Source organism: Ammospiza nelsoni, chromosome 4 (genome assembly GCF_027579445.1).
Source record: "Ammospiza nelsoni isolate bAmmNel1 chromosome 4, bAmmNel1.pri, whole genome shotgun sequence".
In the NCBI taxonomy this organism is placed as follows: Eukaryota; Metazoa; Chordata; class Aves; order Passeriformes; family Passerellidae; genus Ammospiza; species Ammospiza nelsoni.
In genome coordinates this window covers 18,714,278-18,731,059 of record NC_080636.1, presented here as the reverse complement: position 1 = coordinate 18,731,059, position 16,782 = coordinate 18,714,278, and the positions used below count along the sequence as shown (strand labels likewise).

General features: G+C 38.4%; 1 protein-coding gene across 1 annotated transcript in view; it reads right to left on the bottom strand.

Annotated features, from left to right (window-relative positions):
* Nucleotides 1–852: 852 nt before the first annotated feature.
* The window catches only part of SORCS2 (sortilin related VPS10 domain containing receptor 2), a 536,229-nt gene continuing 520,299 nt past the window's right edge, over nucleotides 853–16,782 (bottom strand). The window contains exons 27-29 of the mRNA XM_059470167.1: nucleotides 12,474–12,631; nucleotides 10,306–10,385; nucleotides 853–9,967 (exon numbers count right to left, since the gene is read on the bottom strand). Of these exons, the coding sequence (XP_059326150.1) occupies nucleotides 9,944–9,967; nucleotides 10,306–10,385; nucleotides 12,474–12,631 (262 nt within the window). The 3' untranslated portion in view covers nucleotides 853–9,943. The remainder of the gene's footprint in view (nucleotides 9,968–10,305; nucleotides 10,386–12,473; nucleotides 12,632–16,782) is intronic.

Below are 16,782 nucleotides of genomic sequence, written 5' to 3'. Positions count from 1 at the left end.
CACTTGAGCCCTGTTACTGTATACAAAGAAACCTGCTTAAAGTCAAGGTCACCTGAAACAAAATTAGGAGAAGGCATGTTCTCTGTTTTCACAAATATAGAATGTGCAAAGGCAGAAGGAGAGGGCTGTGTAGCCATGTACGTTAAAGGTAGGGGTTAGAGCATACTGATGACTGCTAAGAACCTTCACATGGAGTGGAATAACCCCCTGGTCAAAAATTAAGCATTTGCTGACCCAGCAGTCATAAGCAGTTAAAAAAATTCAGTTCTACCTTGGTTGTAATTAGCTTACATCTATCCAAAGAACTCCCATGCTAGCAATGGGAATAAAAATTATGGTGAAAATCAATGAGTAACCTGTGAGTAACAGGTGCATTGAGAGGACTGACTTTAGTCCTGCAGTTGCTTTCCAAATCCACTGTGGATGAAATTATTCTGTAACATAAAGCTGAACTGATAATGTCTGTTGAACTGCATGGCCTTAAATGAGGGTAGAATTTGGCCCTGCAATGCTGAATAAACAATGTTCCACATTAACCACAGGGTAGCAACATATGCTCTGTGAATCTTCACAAGACACATATCAAGTCTAGTTTTTATTTTCTAGCCTTTCATATACTTACCAAGAGCTGCAGCACTAATTAGCCCCGAAATATTATTTTGGCTTGGTTTAATTACCATTTATTCCTCTTTTGTTTTCATGGGTAATGCCAGCAAAATCTATATTCGTCTGTCTGTACCTGGATTAAGAGACCTGTGCTGGAACAGCCACAGATGCACTGTAAATAAGCTAGCTTCCATCCTTTGCTCTTAAAAAGGAAAATTCTCCTATTCCAACTCTCACCTCTCAAAATATTCCTCCAATCTAGGATGAAGCAATATTCCTAGTGCTGCTTCATATATACACCAAGTTAATTTCATTTAGGTGAGGAAGGGCAATTCCTGATGCCTCCTAAACCCACACTTGCAATGCACCAGGGTGGTATTCTTTAAAACCACCTTCTGCAAAGAAACTTATCAAAGTGTAATGGAAAGATAAATCACAGATGCTGTACATATTTGTTAAAACAACTGGTAGGTAAAACAAAAAAAGTGGGAGTTTCCCAAAGCACTCTGCCAGATGATCCATTTCCCCACCCTCTTCCAATCTGCTATTCCTCTGTAAACTTCTTGTATTTATTTTTCCTCAGCCACATGGAAGAGGATGAAAATTAGTTAATCACCTTTTAACATCAACCCAGTTTTTTGACAGAATGACAATCAGAGAAAAACAACTCAGACTGGGATCAAGAGAAGATAATTCAAGTATACTTCTCCATTTGATTATGTTTTCCCTCCAGAGCCTTCTGCACTGCAGCAAGCACAACCCATGACTTTACACCCATGAGGAAATAATTCACAGCCTGTCAGTGACAAATGAAAAAAAAGGATCTGTACTCAAAGGCCTGGTGTGTATATGAAATGGAGGAACTCTCTGTTCCTAAAATTAAAATTTCTAGTCACATGTTCAGTAAACTCCAGTCATTGGTGTTTACCCTCAGGAATACTACACCAGCTCCATTCATCTTCTTTAAACATTATAAAATTACAGCTCATACAGGCATTCTAGCAAATTACATTTCAACAGTATAAATGCAAGAGACAGACTCTACAAAATAATTCTTTTCCCTTGTCTCCTAGCTCAGTGCTGTGCTAGGGAGGAACACCATTAGCAAATGACCCCCAATCACCTGGAGCACTCACAGAGGCATCTTGACTCCTAAAGCAACATTTTTTCCATGCATCTCAGGTGGGATGTTGCTGCAAGTCAGATCTGTCTTAAATTATAGGCAGAGATGGTGATAATTTTGCATGTTCCTCGTGCTGCATCAATTTAGACTCATGGTTTAAAGTCTCTGAATGCAACTAACAAAATAAAATAGTTGCCATCATAAATCAAAGTGTCAAGACTTAACCAAAACAAAATCAACAATGTGTAAAACCATACACACTGGTAACACTGACTTTCTCCCTGCTTTTCCTTGTCCTCTTTAGTCCTGTGCTCCCTTCCCTCCACATCTCTCTCACTTACACTCCCTAAGACAGGCTGTACTCTTCCAAGATACCACTGGGCTTTTCAATGATCTTACTCCCATTACATTCTCCAAGCTCCTCCAGCATGATGATTCTGCCAAATATATCTGATGACTTTGCTTAAATTTGTATTTTATGGAACTTGAATCCAAGCCATTTTCCCCACCCTCTAGTAAAGGTTTCATACAGACCCATTCCATAAACCTGTCAAGTCAAATTGCTCCTGACCCTCTATTAACAAAGAATTCTCTTTACTCCACCTATTGTTCATCTTTGGGTTGTAACAATTTCTCGAAAGGCTGTGTCTCAGCATGGGTCTCAGCATTTCCCATACTGAAATACAAATGCAGCCCAGTGGTCTGGCAAGGTGCTCTACCCCTGCTGCAATTCTGTACCTGCCAGCCTGCGAGGTTGGCAAAGCAAGCCAGCCCTTGCTGTGCTCCAGGAAATTCATGGGAACACCATGTCTCAGCCTGTAACCCAAAAGGAGGCAGAGGAAGATATCTGGGAGATAACAGATAACCATCTTTGCCAGTTAAATACATAATATTACTACAGGCCAACAGCAAAACCAACATATACACTGGTGAGAGAGGAAATGCTGGGTTTTATTCTTTCAGGGAGCATAATACCCATCCACATCTCAAACTAGAAGCATGTGCTCTCTGGGATGAACATCTGAGAGAAGTTCTTGAGAAGGAAAAGATAAGAATTCCAGAAAGGTTCAGCGAAAATGGGAGCCAAAATTAAAGCTGAAAGGATTAAAAGATACTGAAGTGGGAAAGAAGCAGGAAGGATGGACTGCAGTGACACAAAGCACAGGGAACCTCATCGACTCAGACAATACAGCAGAGCTTAGAGGAGAGGCAGGGAGGGAGAAGACTGTAATTCTCGTTATCAGCTGGGACACAGTAGGGTGCATATCCAAAGAGAAACACAGACAGAAACATAAAGCAGAACAAAAAGCAAGGAAGAAAAAGTGAAGTGTAGAAAGCTGTCATCTGGAGAAGCCAGGCAAGGCAGAGCCACAAACAGCAGCAATAATGAAAGAGAACAAAAGGGCTACAAAACAGGGGTGGGGGGAAAGGAGGAGAAACAGAAAAGAGTGGAAATTCGGCTTCTCTTTTTTTCTAGTTTCAGAAGCTACTTGGCAAAGATTTGGAAGCATTAAACAATGCAGGTAACTTCAGGAACAGTCACTTTGCTACTTCAGCATATCAGAAGATTAACCCCAAAGACAGGAGTGTATTTACAAGTAAATGGAGTCAATGAATTTGGAAACTTGCTGGGCAGTTTGTTTGTGAAGATATTCTGTAATTTTAACCATTAAAAGGCCCTAATGTGAACCTGAAACATAGAGGTGGTGTTTTACAATATTCTCCTTTGGAATAGTTTTACCATGTTACTGATGTTTGAGGTCACGGTTCCTCTGCACAGTCCTTTCTGTTCAAAATCCATAAAAAGAATATCTCAAAAGCCACATGGATATAAGCCTGCTGTTTTCCTGTATGAGCTGCCCTCATTAAAACTATCTCTTTCACCATTTCAGAAAGATTTCATTTTTAAACTCTTTTAATCAATAGGCAGTGTGAATTAATACTTTCTAAAAAGCGAATAAGCCAATTCATTTGCTTTGATCTGCAAGAGTAGACACTGTCAGAAAGAACTAAATACAAGTATCAAAAGCTGGCTAAAATTAGCAACAAATAACATAGAAACATTAAGACATGTTAAGAAAGTTATTTGGAATGCCTGGCCTTCCTGGTGATTAATATACTCATTATACCATTAAAAACATGTGCAAAAAAGTCATATTATTTAAGCAGTGCCAGGTACTGCTGCTTGTATTATTGCTGCTTAACAGGGCTTTATGTCCACTGTATTGCAAGTAATCAGAGTAAAGATGCAAATTCTACAGAAACTCAGAAATCAAGGCTGATCAAAACAGATGAAGTCTGTGTGAAATGCAAGTGTTGCAAAGAAAAAACATTAAGCAAAATTACTTGTGTAAGGGAAAGAATGCACTCTCTGTCAGGACTAGTAAATGTTCTTCTAAAAGAAAATCAATCTGGAAGGAAGAGAGGCAAAGAGTTTGCAATTAAGAGTATGTATTTTTAGAGATACTACTAAAAAGTATTTAATGTAAACCATAATAGCTCTTTGATAAGGATTTTTTCACACAGCTATATTGTTGTATTTCAGAGTACATATTTCTAACCCTTCCAGTATTTCTTATGTTAGAAACTGCCTTACAGAAGATCATCACAGCTACCAGCATATACACTAGCTGGAAACAGTAATACTGATAAGCTTCACATATTAAAAAAAAAGGGATGAAAAGAATGGAAGCCATACATTGCTCCACAATTCATAGTTTAAGTAATTTGCTACTCCATTTAACAGGAGGAAAAAAGCTGGGACTGAAGACTTACAGAAATGAGATCTCATATTAAAAATCATGAAACTGACTTGCTGTACATATCAATTTCAATGGAAAAATATTCCAAGAGGATGCATTCTTTACCCTCCAGAGCAGCCTGAAGTACCATTACAGGCTCTTCTTATCCCAATAACCCTCTCTGCTTCTGCAATACACTTGAAAAGAAGGAACAAATAGCAACTTTTTCTGCACGACATTCCCATCCAGATTTGGGAAATGGGCTGTTCTAGGCTATCTTTCATCAGCTGGGGACAAGGGCTGGCTTGGCACAGAAGAATACAAATCTGAGAGACCACAGCTTGACATTTCCCAAAGACTGCAGGGTTAGGCTATTAATTGCAAAAGCTAACCAGGGGTCTGACTTATTTGTCACTTTGATGATTATGGTCTAAAAATAAGTCAAAAACATTACAGGAATAAAAATGCAGTTAAATGGCACTGAGAGGGCAAATGCTAAGAAGCTGAAAGGAAATAGAGAACATGAAAATACAAACTTAACATTAAGATGATTGTCTGAGCATACCTCACTTATAGTCAATTAAATGCCATTCTAATGAAAGTTTTAGGCTTTCTCAGACTAGTTCTGGCTATGTGCCAGTCTCTTGAAGAAAGTTGTAGAAGCAGTGTGCAACTGGGACTAAAACAGAGAAAATGAGCCAGGAGGAGCTTTTTGGATGGACTTAAAAGACAAAACAAAATTTTGTATCTCAAAAATCAAGATTTATAAGGGTAAATGCTTATAAATTTTGTCCTGGTGGAAATCCAATATTTTGAGAGAAATGGGCACTTACTTTCATCTAAAATGCTGAAATAAAAATGAATATGGAAACAATATAGTGGTATCAATCAATATACAATAAAACAACTACAATAACTCCAACTGGAAGGAACTGTACAATGAAATAAAATGTTTAGTCTCTCTTTTCCCCTGAAGTCTCATTAATGAAAAAATTACAAAACTTTTTTAATAGGAAACATAGAAAAAAATCTATGACTGAAATTGTCATTGATTATATCTACTTAGAAACATTGACTTGAAATAACACTAGAAATTCAAAACTTATCAGAACCTCTGGTTCATCATCAAAAAGCTACTGCATGTATTTAATTACTTATAAGGATTTTCTTTTTCTCCAACATTTTTTTCAGCATGTATCTGTGTAACAAGGATGGAAATTACTGCAGTTCCATTCTATTGATCTCTATTGAAGATACAGCCTACAGTAGTAGAGTTTTCCCACTAAGAGAAGGTCTCATTGGACTGAAAACACAGCTAACCATGATAATCATGTCAAATGAAACCTGCTTTGCACTAGGAACTACTAACGGCAAAGCAATGATTTGTCTTTCTCTACAGGACAGTTAGCTAACAAATCATCTACTTTATATGAATAAACAGCTCACTCCTCATTACACCAGTCATTGAAAGAAGAAAATGCATCAAGAAGGATTTAATTCAATGAGAATATCATAAAAGAGTTCCAAGAAATTGGATGCGAATTGTGGATAACAACAACATCTCGCCTCAGGCCGTCTGTTTCTTCACAGCCATTTCCACCACCCTCTTCAACAGAGTATAAAAATATACACTGGTTTATATTGCTTATATTATTGAAAAATTAATTAACACTGTGTGCATTTTCCCTAAATGTCCTCTGAGCATTTCTGAGTATTTTATATGGATGGGCTGTTCCAATGGCATATAAAACATTTAATGTCAAAAGCGAAAGCAAAGACAACAGCTGTAAATCTTGATGGTTCTGTTAGAATGCTTCGGATCATGCTGCTTGGAGCACTCTGAAAAGTACATAGTGTTACTGAAATTGCAAATACATCAGATTTTAAAAAGGCCAAAAGATGCCAATGAGGCCAGCACTTTGCCAGTTTGTTTAGATTCAGTATAGCTCAATATCAGTGCTGATAAATATCACTGTACCCATTTTTATAAGGTTTTTGAGCAAATAACAATGCAGAGAAGTGAGTTCACAATACTAGTGTGCAACAGCAAATTCACAGGCAATGTTGCAGTGCTACCACATAACAGTATGTTCCAATAGCAGTGTTTAAATAAAATTACTTTTTTTTTTTTACCAGTGATGCATCTTTTTTGAATTATGCATTTTTTACATTTATACATAATTGCAGCTGGTTTCAATAGAGAACTTTTAAGAACAATGATAATTACAAGTGAAACAAAGAAAGTGAAACCATTAATAATTTATAGTAACAAAATTCTTTTGCTCTGATGATCCTGAACAAACAGTTATGAATTTAGCCTCACAATACCCCTGTGAGGTAGGTAATTACTATCAGTCCCATTTTACAGGTGGGGAAACCAGAGCACATACAAGGCAAGTAAATTGCTCAAAGTCTGGGTACAGAATCCAGGTATCTGACAGTCATCTTCTGTTTCTTAGCCACCACATCACCCTTCCCCACTAAAAAAGATAACTAAAATATGTACAAATACTGCATGTGTGCATGCACACATGTGTGACTAGCACTTGTGCACAGAAGCACCTCTGTGTTTCTGAATATTCATGTGTCAGGATTTTAGATACATATAAAGAATAAAAAGATATTTATTCTTTATATGTATCTAGAGATTTTAGAACTAGCACTAGTGAGTGTTTTTATTTACAGATAAACGAAGACACCATGAATGAGAAAATGGTAATAATACTTTCTCAGTTTTAAAATAATTCATTTAAAAATTATTCTTGCAAGGAAATCAAAGGCTTCCTTTATTATCTGCTGGGTATTATTAATACAGTTATGGCAACACCAACATGTCTTTAGAAAACTGTTTTTAAGACATGACAAACCAACCTCACAGGAGTGCTGTATGAATCAAATTAATAAGCACTGGAAAAAATTATTACAGGTACTAGACTGTGCTAAGTGTTAATTAGAGAACCAAGCAGTTAAATATTCTAAGTTCCAAAAGACTCCTGTGATCAGAGACACAAATCACCCTGAATTGAATGTATCAAAGTAGCTGTTAAAGCATAAATTAGTTGTGTGACCTAGTTCCAACAGAGTCCTTTGCCAGTCAGACTCACCATGTGAGAACAACCCCAAGCAGGAGCTTCCACCCCATTCCTTGTCTATGAAGCTGGTTTGTCACTCACCTGCCCTATACAAAAAATCTATTTCAGATTTATTTCACAGGAACAAGTAAGATGGTCACAATGTTATTTTATTCTCTGCTCCAGCTCATTTCTACTAGAAAAAGCAAGAAGAGCTGGTGAGGAGAGAAAGCCCCTGGTGCAACGATCCCAAGAGTTTCCAATTTATAGCATGTTTTGTATATGCACCTCTCTTCAAGAAACCCAGACTCAGATACATTTAAGACCTTGGATTTCCACAGTCTGGCACACAACAGTCAGCCAGGGCATTGCTTCTCTGTTAATAAGTTTACATGGCACTATACAACTAAATAGGCAGAAATCTTAGAACAATTTTTGTAATTGTTTTCCTGAGCGGTTTGCAAGTGCTTTTCAGAATCTTCACTCTAATTTCTCCACCTAGCTCCTTACAGTAAATTTATAATCTAGATTTTCTTGTGCTTTACTCATACATCCTATGGGGGTTCATGGGAGCCTACAGTACTACACTGAGTTACTACCTCCCAATCCGCTGCTTTTGATGATAATATGCTCTATATTCACAGCTACATGGAAGAATGATTCCAATGCATACACTGATTTTTATTTTTTTTTAAAGACAGTTCTTTTCTATTTGACTAGCCTTCATTATTTTCTGTTTGCATTTCTGGATGATGCACTATCAGTATCCTTCTCAAACAAGGTGGTGTGCGAGCTTGTCACTAGCATCAGTATGACATTCAGTGAGTACAGAGTTATTTATTCTCTATCAAAGGCAAAAAGTGAAGAGATTATATAGGTTTCTGAGAGAAGCATCCTAATCCCAGGCAGCTGTGACACACAGGATGCCAGACATTTAAACTCACCACACAGCACCACACTTGTTTTCCTACCTGGCTAAAATAAACCACAGAGAAAGACAAGAGGAGTGTGGATTCACTGCATCGCCATTCCCTAGGCATGCAGAGGTCAGGACTAGGAAACTCTGACCCAAGTGACAAAACTGGGATTAGGAAACAAGGACCTGACTCACAAACCTTTCTGCAGGCAGCTCCTCCAGAAGCCCTTCCCCTGCTGTCCCTGCAGAAAAAGGGGCCAGTGGTGGTAGGACTGAGAAACACCCCTGGTGATGGGAAGGGAACAGGAAACCCTAAATCCCTTCCCATCATCCCCATGACCCTTTGGATTGTCAAACCAACCCCTGTGGAAAAGGTCAGGTTGGGGTTTGCCCACTGCCACCAGCAAGGGCAAATGCCAGGGGAAATCCCAAACAGGGATGCCCTGGGAAGGAGATGGAAGTGCTACCCAGCCCTTCCCAGAGCAGAGCTCTGACCCACCCAGCACAGCTGCCCTTATAGGAAGTTTTTAAAAAATAACCATAGAAAGAAAACTGTTTAAAAGAGGTATTTACACTCTCTGAAAATTTAAAAAGAGACAGGCCACCAGCCTAGGGTTGAATAGGAGAACTCATCTGGCAGCTGCCATCATCCTAGAGGGGCTCACTCAGGAGAAAAAAAAGAAGAGCAACTAAAATGACTGTCTGCAAGTGAAGGCACCTGGTCTGGAAATAGCATCAAGCTGGTGTTTTTCTTTCACATGGGATGGGATGGGGGGAGATACTGCTGCTGATAGTTTTTCAGGACTTGCTACACTTACAAGAGTATTGTATATTACAAGAAATCCTAATTAACATTTTATTTCCTTTAATCCTCAGAAGGGCCTAAGCCTAAATTTGTTAGATTGTCTCACATGTGTTTAAATTAAGAGCTGGTCTCAACTAGGAGTGCATTTGTCTCTCTCTCAGTCCTTTCCCAGTACAGAAACACTTGGCCTACTAAAAAAATTGTCATTGTGATCAACCATCTTTTCTGGTCTAGTCACTGTGTAAAAATCACCTTTTAAGGCTGAAGACTCCCAGCCTTCCACTGAAAACCTCAATTAAAAATATAATTAAAAAGTTACAGTCAATCATTTTAAAAATAAACATAAAGAAATAGAGCATGTACAGAAAAGAAACAAGGTGGCATTGAAGGTGCCTAGGGCTACAAATTTGCTACCATAGTTTGAGTTTCAGTCGAAATGAGTTCCCAGGCCATCGAGTGAGCACAAGACATGTTATCCTTCGCCCTTGGTTACTGAGGATGGATGCTTTTTCCACAGGACTGATAAGAAATCTCCTCTCCATCAGCATTTACAGCCATGTTTGCAATTTTGGGACATCACCAGGGAAAAATAAAACGGTAGAGTGAAGAGTCTTTCGGGTTTTGTGTTCAGCTGCAAATATCAGCTAACCAGGTAACTGTGCATCTCTCTGGAGTTGATGCTCAAAACCACGCCTGAGTGATTGCCTAGGGGAATACAGAAACAAAAGGCCAACATTAGTGCATTTCAGGTACTCCACAATAAATCCCCCTTTTATTGCAGAGATAAGTAAATTGCATAAGAGAGTGTCTTTATCAAACAACAGGTCAGATGAAGGTTGGTGCAACAGCTCCATGTACCTACAGCACACTTTTGCACAAAGCTTTTGCTCATGGTGGTGGATTTGTGGTGAATTCCTAGTGTTTCTATCCCAGTGACAGCATAAGTTGGTTCTCTTTGTGGCTTATAAAGGTGTAGTTGTCTCGAGGGGTGCAGGTGAGGGAGGAGAATGGAACCTGAGGCGTCCATTCGACATGCCACTGACCTGGGACTGGACACTGACCGGCATCAGCAATAAGGGAACTCTGTAGCTGTTCAAGTTGCCACTTCTCCCAGAAGGAGTCACTGCAAGGTAATGGTGTTGAGGAGTCCCAAGGTGGGGGTTGCGATAAAGTAGGCAACATAAAATATATAGAAAACAAAAAAAGTGGATGGGTGAGTCTGGAAATACTGTACTGTGGAAATTCAAAAGTTATGAGAAGAGAGAGAACAAACAGAAACCCAGGCCTGTAACTCCCTGCTGCGCATGGACATCTCCCAAGAGGGAGGGAGAAAGCTCACCAGAACTAGGAGGGATCTCCATAGCATAGGAACCTTCTGCAAATAATGTAGTAAACCAGAATTTAATATAAAGCAGGGATTATAACATGTTTCATAGTCTAAACCAGATAAAATAGAGTATCATTAATGGGAATATTTTCTTGGCAGTACTGAGCAATACCGGAGCTAGTGGAAAGTATTGCAAATAACAAAAGAGTAGAGCGAGCAGGAGTGTAGTTTTAGGTATTAAATAACATCTTCTGTCTAAAGGCTGTACAGTAGCTGACAAATACAAATGATTATGATCCACAAAAATGAGCTTTTTACACTCTCCTGGAAAGTCTGCTGCTGCAGACAACCTGGCTGAAGCACAAATCACCTCAAAATCACATTCTCATTCTTATGTCATCAAAACATCATATCTTGTACTCTTCAACCAAAACATAATGCTCTGCTCAGATGGAAGATTTTTGTTTCCTCTGAGTAGCAAGTGCAGGGCAAGCAGAGATTAATTCTAAAAGTGTTACAAATCAGGGTAGCATTTCTTTATTAGAGCATCCCAAGCTGTGTTCTTTTAAATAAGCCACAAGGGATCTTCTACCATTAAAAGAAGTTATGCTTTTGTACTAGAGGTGTTTGAATGCTCCACTTTAATAGGCATGTCTGCAAGGACCTTGTTAGCATTCAGCTTCTCCTCTAAAGACCCTGGAGACAAGATGACCAAACAAATTTAACTTAGACTTTGTTTTCCCAGGTTTGTTTTTGGAACTAACTCCGGTAAAGTCAGGGGAGCAGCAAAGGTCGTCTTGCAAAATTATAATGAAAGCAGTGATACTCATACACAAGGTTGTCAGAGAAGAGATAGAAATACACAAAGCAAAGCAAGAGGCTGGATTCTTCCCTTGTGTTCAAAGCTAACACCTCCAAGAACCTAGAAGCACACACAGTTCTGCAAATGAAAATAAAGACATTGACAACAAACAGAAAAGGTGAAACCCAAAATAAAAAAAATCTCTCGTCAGACCAGGTTCTGTCTTGCCCAGGCTACCTCGGGTGCAGCTTCTTCCTTGGGGTTCACAAAGACATTACAATTGCCTTTCACCATCAATCTACTGCTACAAATCCCAAAAGCTTTGGATCATCTGATTTATTTTAACAAATTTCCAGAAATGGAACTGGGTGTTGTTTACATTGTCCTACAGTTTTCAGACTGTGACCTGAAAGAAGTCTGAAGACAATGTATTATAGATCAGAACTCCATGTTGCATTAAAACTAACCACAGGGTGCCAGGATATGCACTTCCACCTGACACTGAAATCATTTGCACTGACATACTCACAGAAAGTTTCCCTCATGGGTTCTTTATAACCACCTCATGAATACTAGAAAATCAACAGCTAAATAAGGAAGACTTATGATACTTCTAATATATGAATAAATTTAGTGTTTCTAATAACAAAAACTTTAAATGCCATTGGAGTATGAGGGCAAAAAAAGCAATGGATCTCCATACAATCCATCTGAAATCACAGAAGCATTGACTCTACAAATCCTTCTGGCCTGAACTCAATTTTCCACTAATTCAGAGGATTACTGAGTAAATTCAACTGTTGCAGATTATATCCCAAATATAATTTATCTCTAAAACTGTCTAAGTCAGTCTCCTGACGTTAAACTACTATGTTTGCACTCATGCTCTATATAGCACATCATCCATACATTAGCCTGTATCTCAAGCAAGCCAAAAGGTGATTGAGATAATCCCTTGTTACTGATGTTACCATTTGCGTCTTTTTGAGACTGAACAGAAAATGAAAAAGAATTAAAATGAAAACAAACATCAATTTAAAATCAACTACTTATGAAAATGTATAAGCTAAAAACGAAGTTACCTCTTGCGTTACCTAGTGTTTGAGAGTCCAGATCATCATCAATAAACTCCTCACCCTGGATGATGTTCTGGGTGTCCTCACTGTGATTAACAGGGCTTGTCATCTCCTGCTCTTTTTCATTGTGCATCTGGGCGTAGACATTTCTGCCTGGCAGTTTCCTAAATGGGACAAGAAGAAAAAATTTTGGGATGGAATTCTTTTGTGTCATACACACACGGGCATCAGAGCAGAGTTTCAGCAGGGCAAAGCTGTTCCAGAACAAAAAATCATCATCACCAATCCAATCCTTCTTTAATTTTGTGATTATAACCTAAATTTACCAACTCTTTGTTCTCTGTAACAGTTTTATATAACTGCCTTATCAGGATCTTCAAACTAACATAATATTTAAGCATCCATTTCTAAGATTAACAGACAATGTTGAAAAAAAATTACTAAAGCCACAGAAAATCTATTTTAAGAATTCAAGCAATAAAAGGGCCCAGTGGATGTTCATTTGTGATCCCAGGTGTCTTCACATACATTAAGCTGGGCTGCAATCATGATCACATCTCCCTGAGCACTGAAGTGTGATAGCATCAGATGGCACTCATAGCCAATCAGGGACAGGGAGAAAAGTCCAGGAAACAGGGAATGGAAAGGAGCAGACTGAAGAGCCAGGAGGCCAGGGCCAAGGGGGAAGGAGTAAGAACATAAACAGGCATCAATAGAAGCACAAGACAGAGGCTGCTTAAGTTTAGCAGGCAGCACTGGAGGAGACAGAGTATAAAGTTTGGACTGGGAACTGATGAATTAAACTCCACAAGAGGCAATAATTCACTCACTCTGACTGGAATCTAGAGAAACAAAAAGCATCTTATTAAATTATCACCCTGGTTGAGACTGAGAGGCTTAAGACTTAATAAAGATAAGGGGTTCTTAACTAGATTAATTTAAATTAGACTTTGTCAACTCAAAGGGAAAAATCAGGGACTGGTAGCTTTGCAGCAGATTTTATGGTTTAAACATTCCTCAAGAGCCATACCCTTTGTGCTGGAGCTGTGCTCACCTGCAGACTGCCTAGGCACATGGGGACATCCTTTCCCAAGCGCCAAGCAGACACTTCAGATAAGGGAGCTGCAGGCTCTAAGCTCCATTTCCTACAGTGCCAGAAGCTGCTTGACAGCTTGAGCAGCATGACAGCAGATCATGGCTGTCAAAGTCTGTGCTTAAAGCCAGATTATTACAGTGGGCAGAAAAGAAAAACAACGAGCAGAAGAGAAAAATCAGGGTTGAACAGCTGTGGTTTCTGTTGAGCCCCTTTAGACAGTGAGAGAATAGAAAAAGTGACATTAATTTTTAGGCATCTCTCTAAAAGGAACCATCTCCTGCTCCATATTACAGCAGCAGTTTAAAATCTGGATAAATATACAGATTATTCTATTTTCTCTAGGCTTTTGAAGAAGATCTGTTTTAAATGCCATTTCACAAGAAGGCGTCTTTAGCAAGGGGCACCATTTTAATTTGAGATAAAAAAACGAACTGCAACAAACTATTCTGAAAAACAACTTCCATTGCATCAAAGTAATGAAAATAAGTGGAATTTACTAAAAAATTAAAGATTACTGAAGATAATCTCTTTCCTTTAATCTGAGCGATCTAAAAGATAAATTGAGTCCTATATATCTACACAAACACACATATCTGTGTAAGAATGTGTATACACACACACACAATTACATCTCTAAATCAAAATTAGGTATTTTATCCCATTATTTATAAGTAGTACAAAACCAAAAGGAAAAGGACAAGGATGGAAAGAAGGTCTGATGACACAATGTTGTGTTATTATGATCACAACAGGTCTGAGGGCTCCTCCAACAAAAACATACTCGTAAAGCCAAGCCCTGCATCACTCTCCTTTCATTATATGGATTTTAAAAAAAGCCTTTTTGCAAGAGGGAAGGACATTCCTCATAACCAAAACAAATACATTAGGTAATTAATTGTGATTTTGTTTCTCTAGGGCCAGTAACTCCAGACTGTTTTTAATGTGTCTGGTAATGAAACTGGTCATGTGGAAAACTATTCTCTCAATCAGACCTGCATCAAACCTGTCAAACTGTTCACTTTCAGTCCACCATCAAAAGCCTAAGGGAAACAAAACCCAGAAGAATGTCTCTGTAACACATCTGCAGAATTAGCACATATGTTTCTACAATAATTATAATAACCTTCTCTGAACTATTTCTGACAGATTGGAAAAGCATCGATGGCATTATCAAAACAATTTTGACATAATAAAAATGTTAAGCATCTCAAAGCCATATGGCACATCAGACCTTTGCAGTTAAGTAAAGGGAGAAGAGCTGCTAGTGTGACTACTGCCTATGAAACCAGGTTAACAAAGTGTGTCCTTTGGTGTAAATCCTGAGGCTTCAACTTGCAGCTCCTGCATGACTTACCAGTTAGAGATACCATTATCAGAACTCATACTAGTAAAGATGTTTGGGGAGAATGAAGAAACCTCTCAAATTCACAACCAACCATTAAATGTATTTTTGCTAAGACCACTTCCTTATGGTTTAGGAATAAAAGGAGAAAAAAAAAAGTGAACTGTTATTTCTCACTCGCCAAAGCCTGCCCAATCCTGCTAAGTGCAGGTCTTTCTGAGGTACTCAGTACTTCCACTCTTTCCTTTGCTTATCACACTTACCTGGAAAAGACTAACATTGAATGGATTGGAGGGAGGAGAATATCACAGGTCTTGAGAAGACATGCACTGTAGGCATTAGACCTTTTATACACTACAGAGATCTCTCTGTGTTTCATGGTGGTTTTACACTCAACCACCCTGAAGGAATGATAGTCCAAGCCTTTTCAAGAGGCATTTTTAACACATGTGCTGGATATTCTGTTTATGGGGGATGACCACACTGTGGGATGAAATAGGATGTGGATACTGGAGCCTTGCTGAAGATGAGCCTGATTCTGGCAATTTTGCTTCTTGAACATGCAGGAAGGAGGCTGCCACCCCTACTCACACAGAGTAAAACTCTAGTGTACCCTGATGTGCTTTGCTCTTCTTCAAGAAGTGGCTAATTTTGAATCCAATGTAACTGTTTGAAGCAGGCAGAGCTGAAATTCTTGGGTCTACATAAAAGACTACTGTGAAAACATGACAAGACATGAAATTTGACCCAAGAGATTTGTATCAGCAATATGAAAATTGAAAGCACATTTAGAAGAACAGACAAGAAGATTATGCAATAGTTTCTTTGGGAGTTTAATTCATCTGCAAAATGCATGTGCTTCACATCCATCACTGGAGACAATTACCTCTTCTGAGCAGCACTCCATGGTTTACATTTTTAGTTCCTTTTGTTTTTCCTGTAGCATTTTATTTCAATCATGAAAAAGGAGAAATATTATGCCTGCTTTGAGGACCATAAAAATACGAGCTAGAGATGTAATTCTGCAGACCACTACTAAAGAACATCACAGCACATGATTCTCACCAAGCTCTCCAGGTCCCACACCTTTAAGAAGCTATTCCAGGAATTACTCTGTTTTCCTTCCTTTATTCACAAAATCTAATCAATCCATACCCCAAACTGTTAGCACTTAGAAATGTTCAGCAGGAAGGAACAGCAGGAGGGGGATGTGATATTGATTCCTACTCATTTAAGCTCTAGTTTATTTGGCTTCAATTCCTTCTTTGTGGAAAAAATATCCATTCGCCTTTATGAAACTTCATTTATTTTCCAAAGGCTTGATTAAAATTCAGTTTATTATAAAAAATATGAAGATATTCACATGGCAAAGAGTATGGAATAATGTAGCATTTTCTTGGAACTTGAATAAAAAATTAATAATAATCCATTAAATAGAATACTTTATTGTGGTGTTGACTTTATTATGTTTGGATAAATGTCCAGATGACTGATTTCTTTGTGCTTTAAGGCACTCCTGATATACTTGCCTCTTTCATTTCTGAAATCTTTTCTCCATGCGATTTGATTTCTGAGGATGTTTTTATAAAATATTATGGAACATTAAATTAGTGCCTGTTTTTTTATCACTAAAAGGCATGGATTGGGACTAAGCTTGCTCTCATGGAACATAAAGTAGTATAAGCAAGGTGGGGAAAAAAGATAGCTTTTCTTCAGAGACTGAAAATGAGATAGTAAGTCAATGAGGCAGAAAGATAACACAGTTCTGCTCCAGATTGTGGAAATGACCCAAGAGGGGGTTCATTTACCAAAATTGGTACCTGATAGTAGCAGGCAAAAAAGGAATACACACAAAATGGGATAAATCTGGGTGAAGA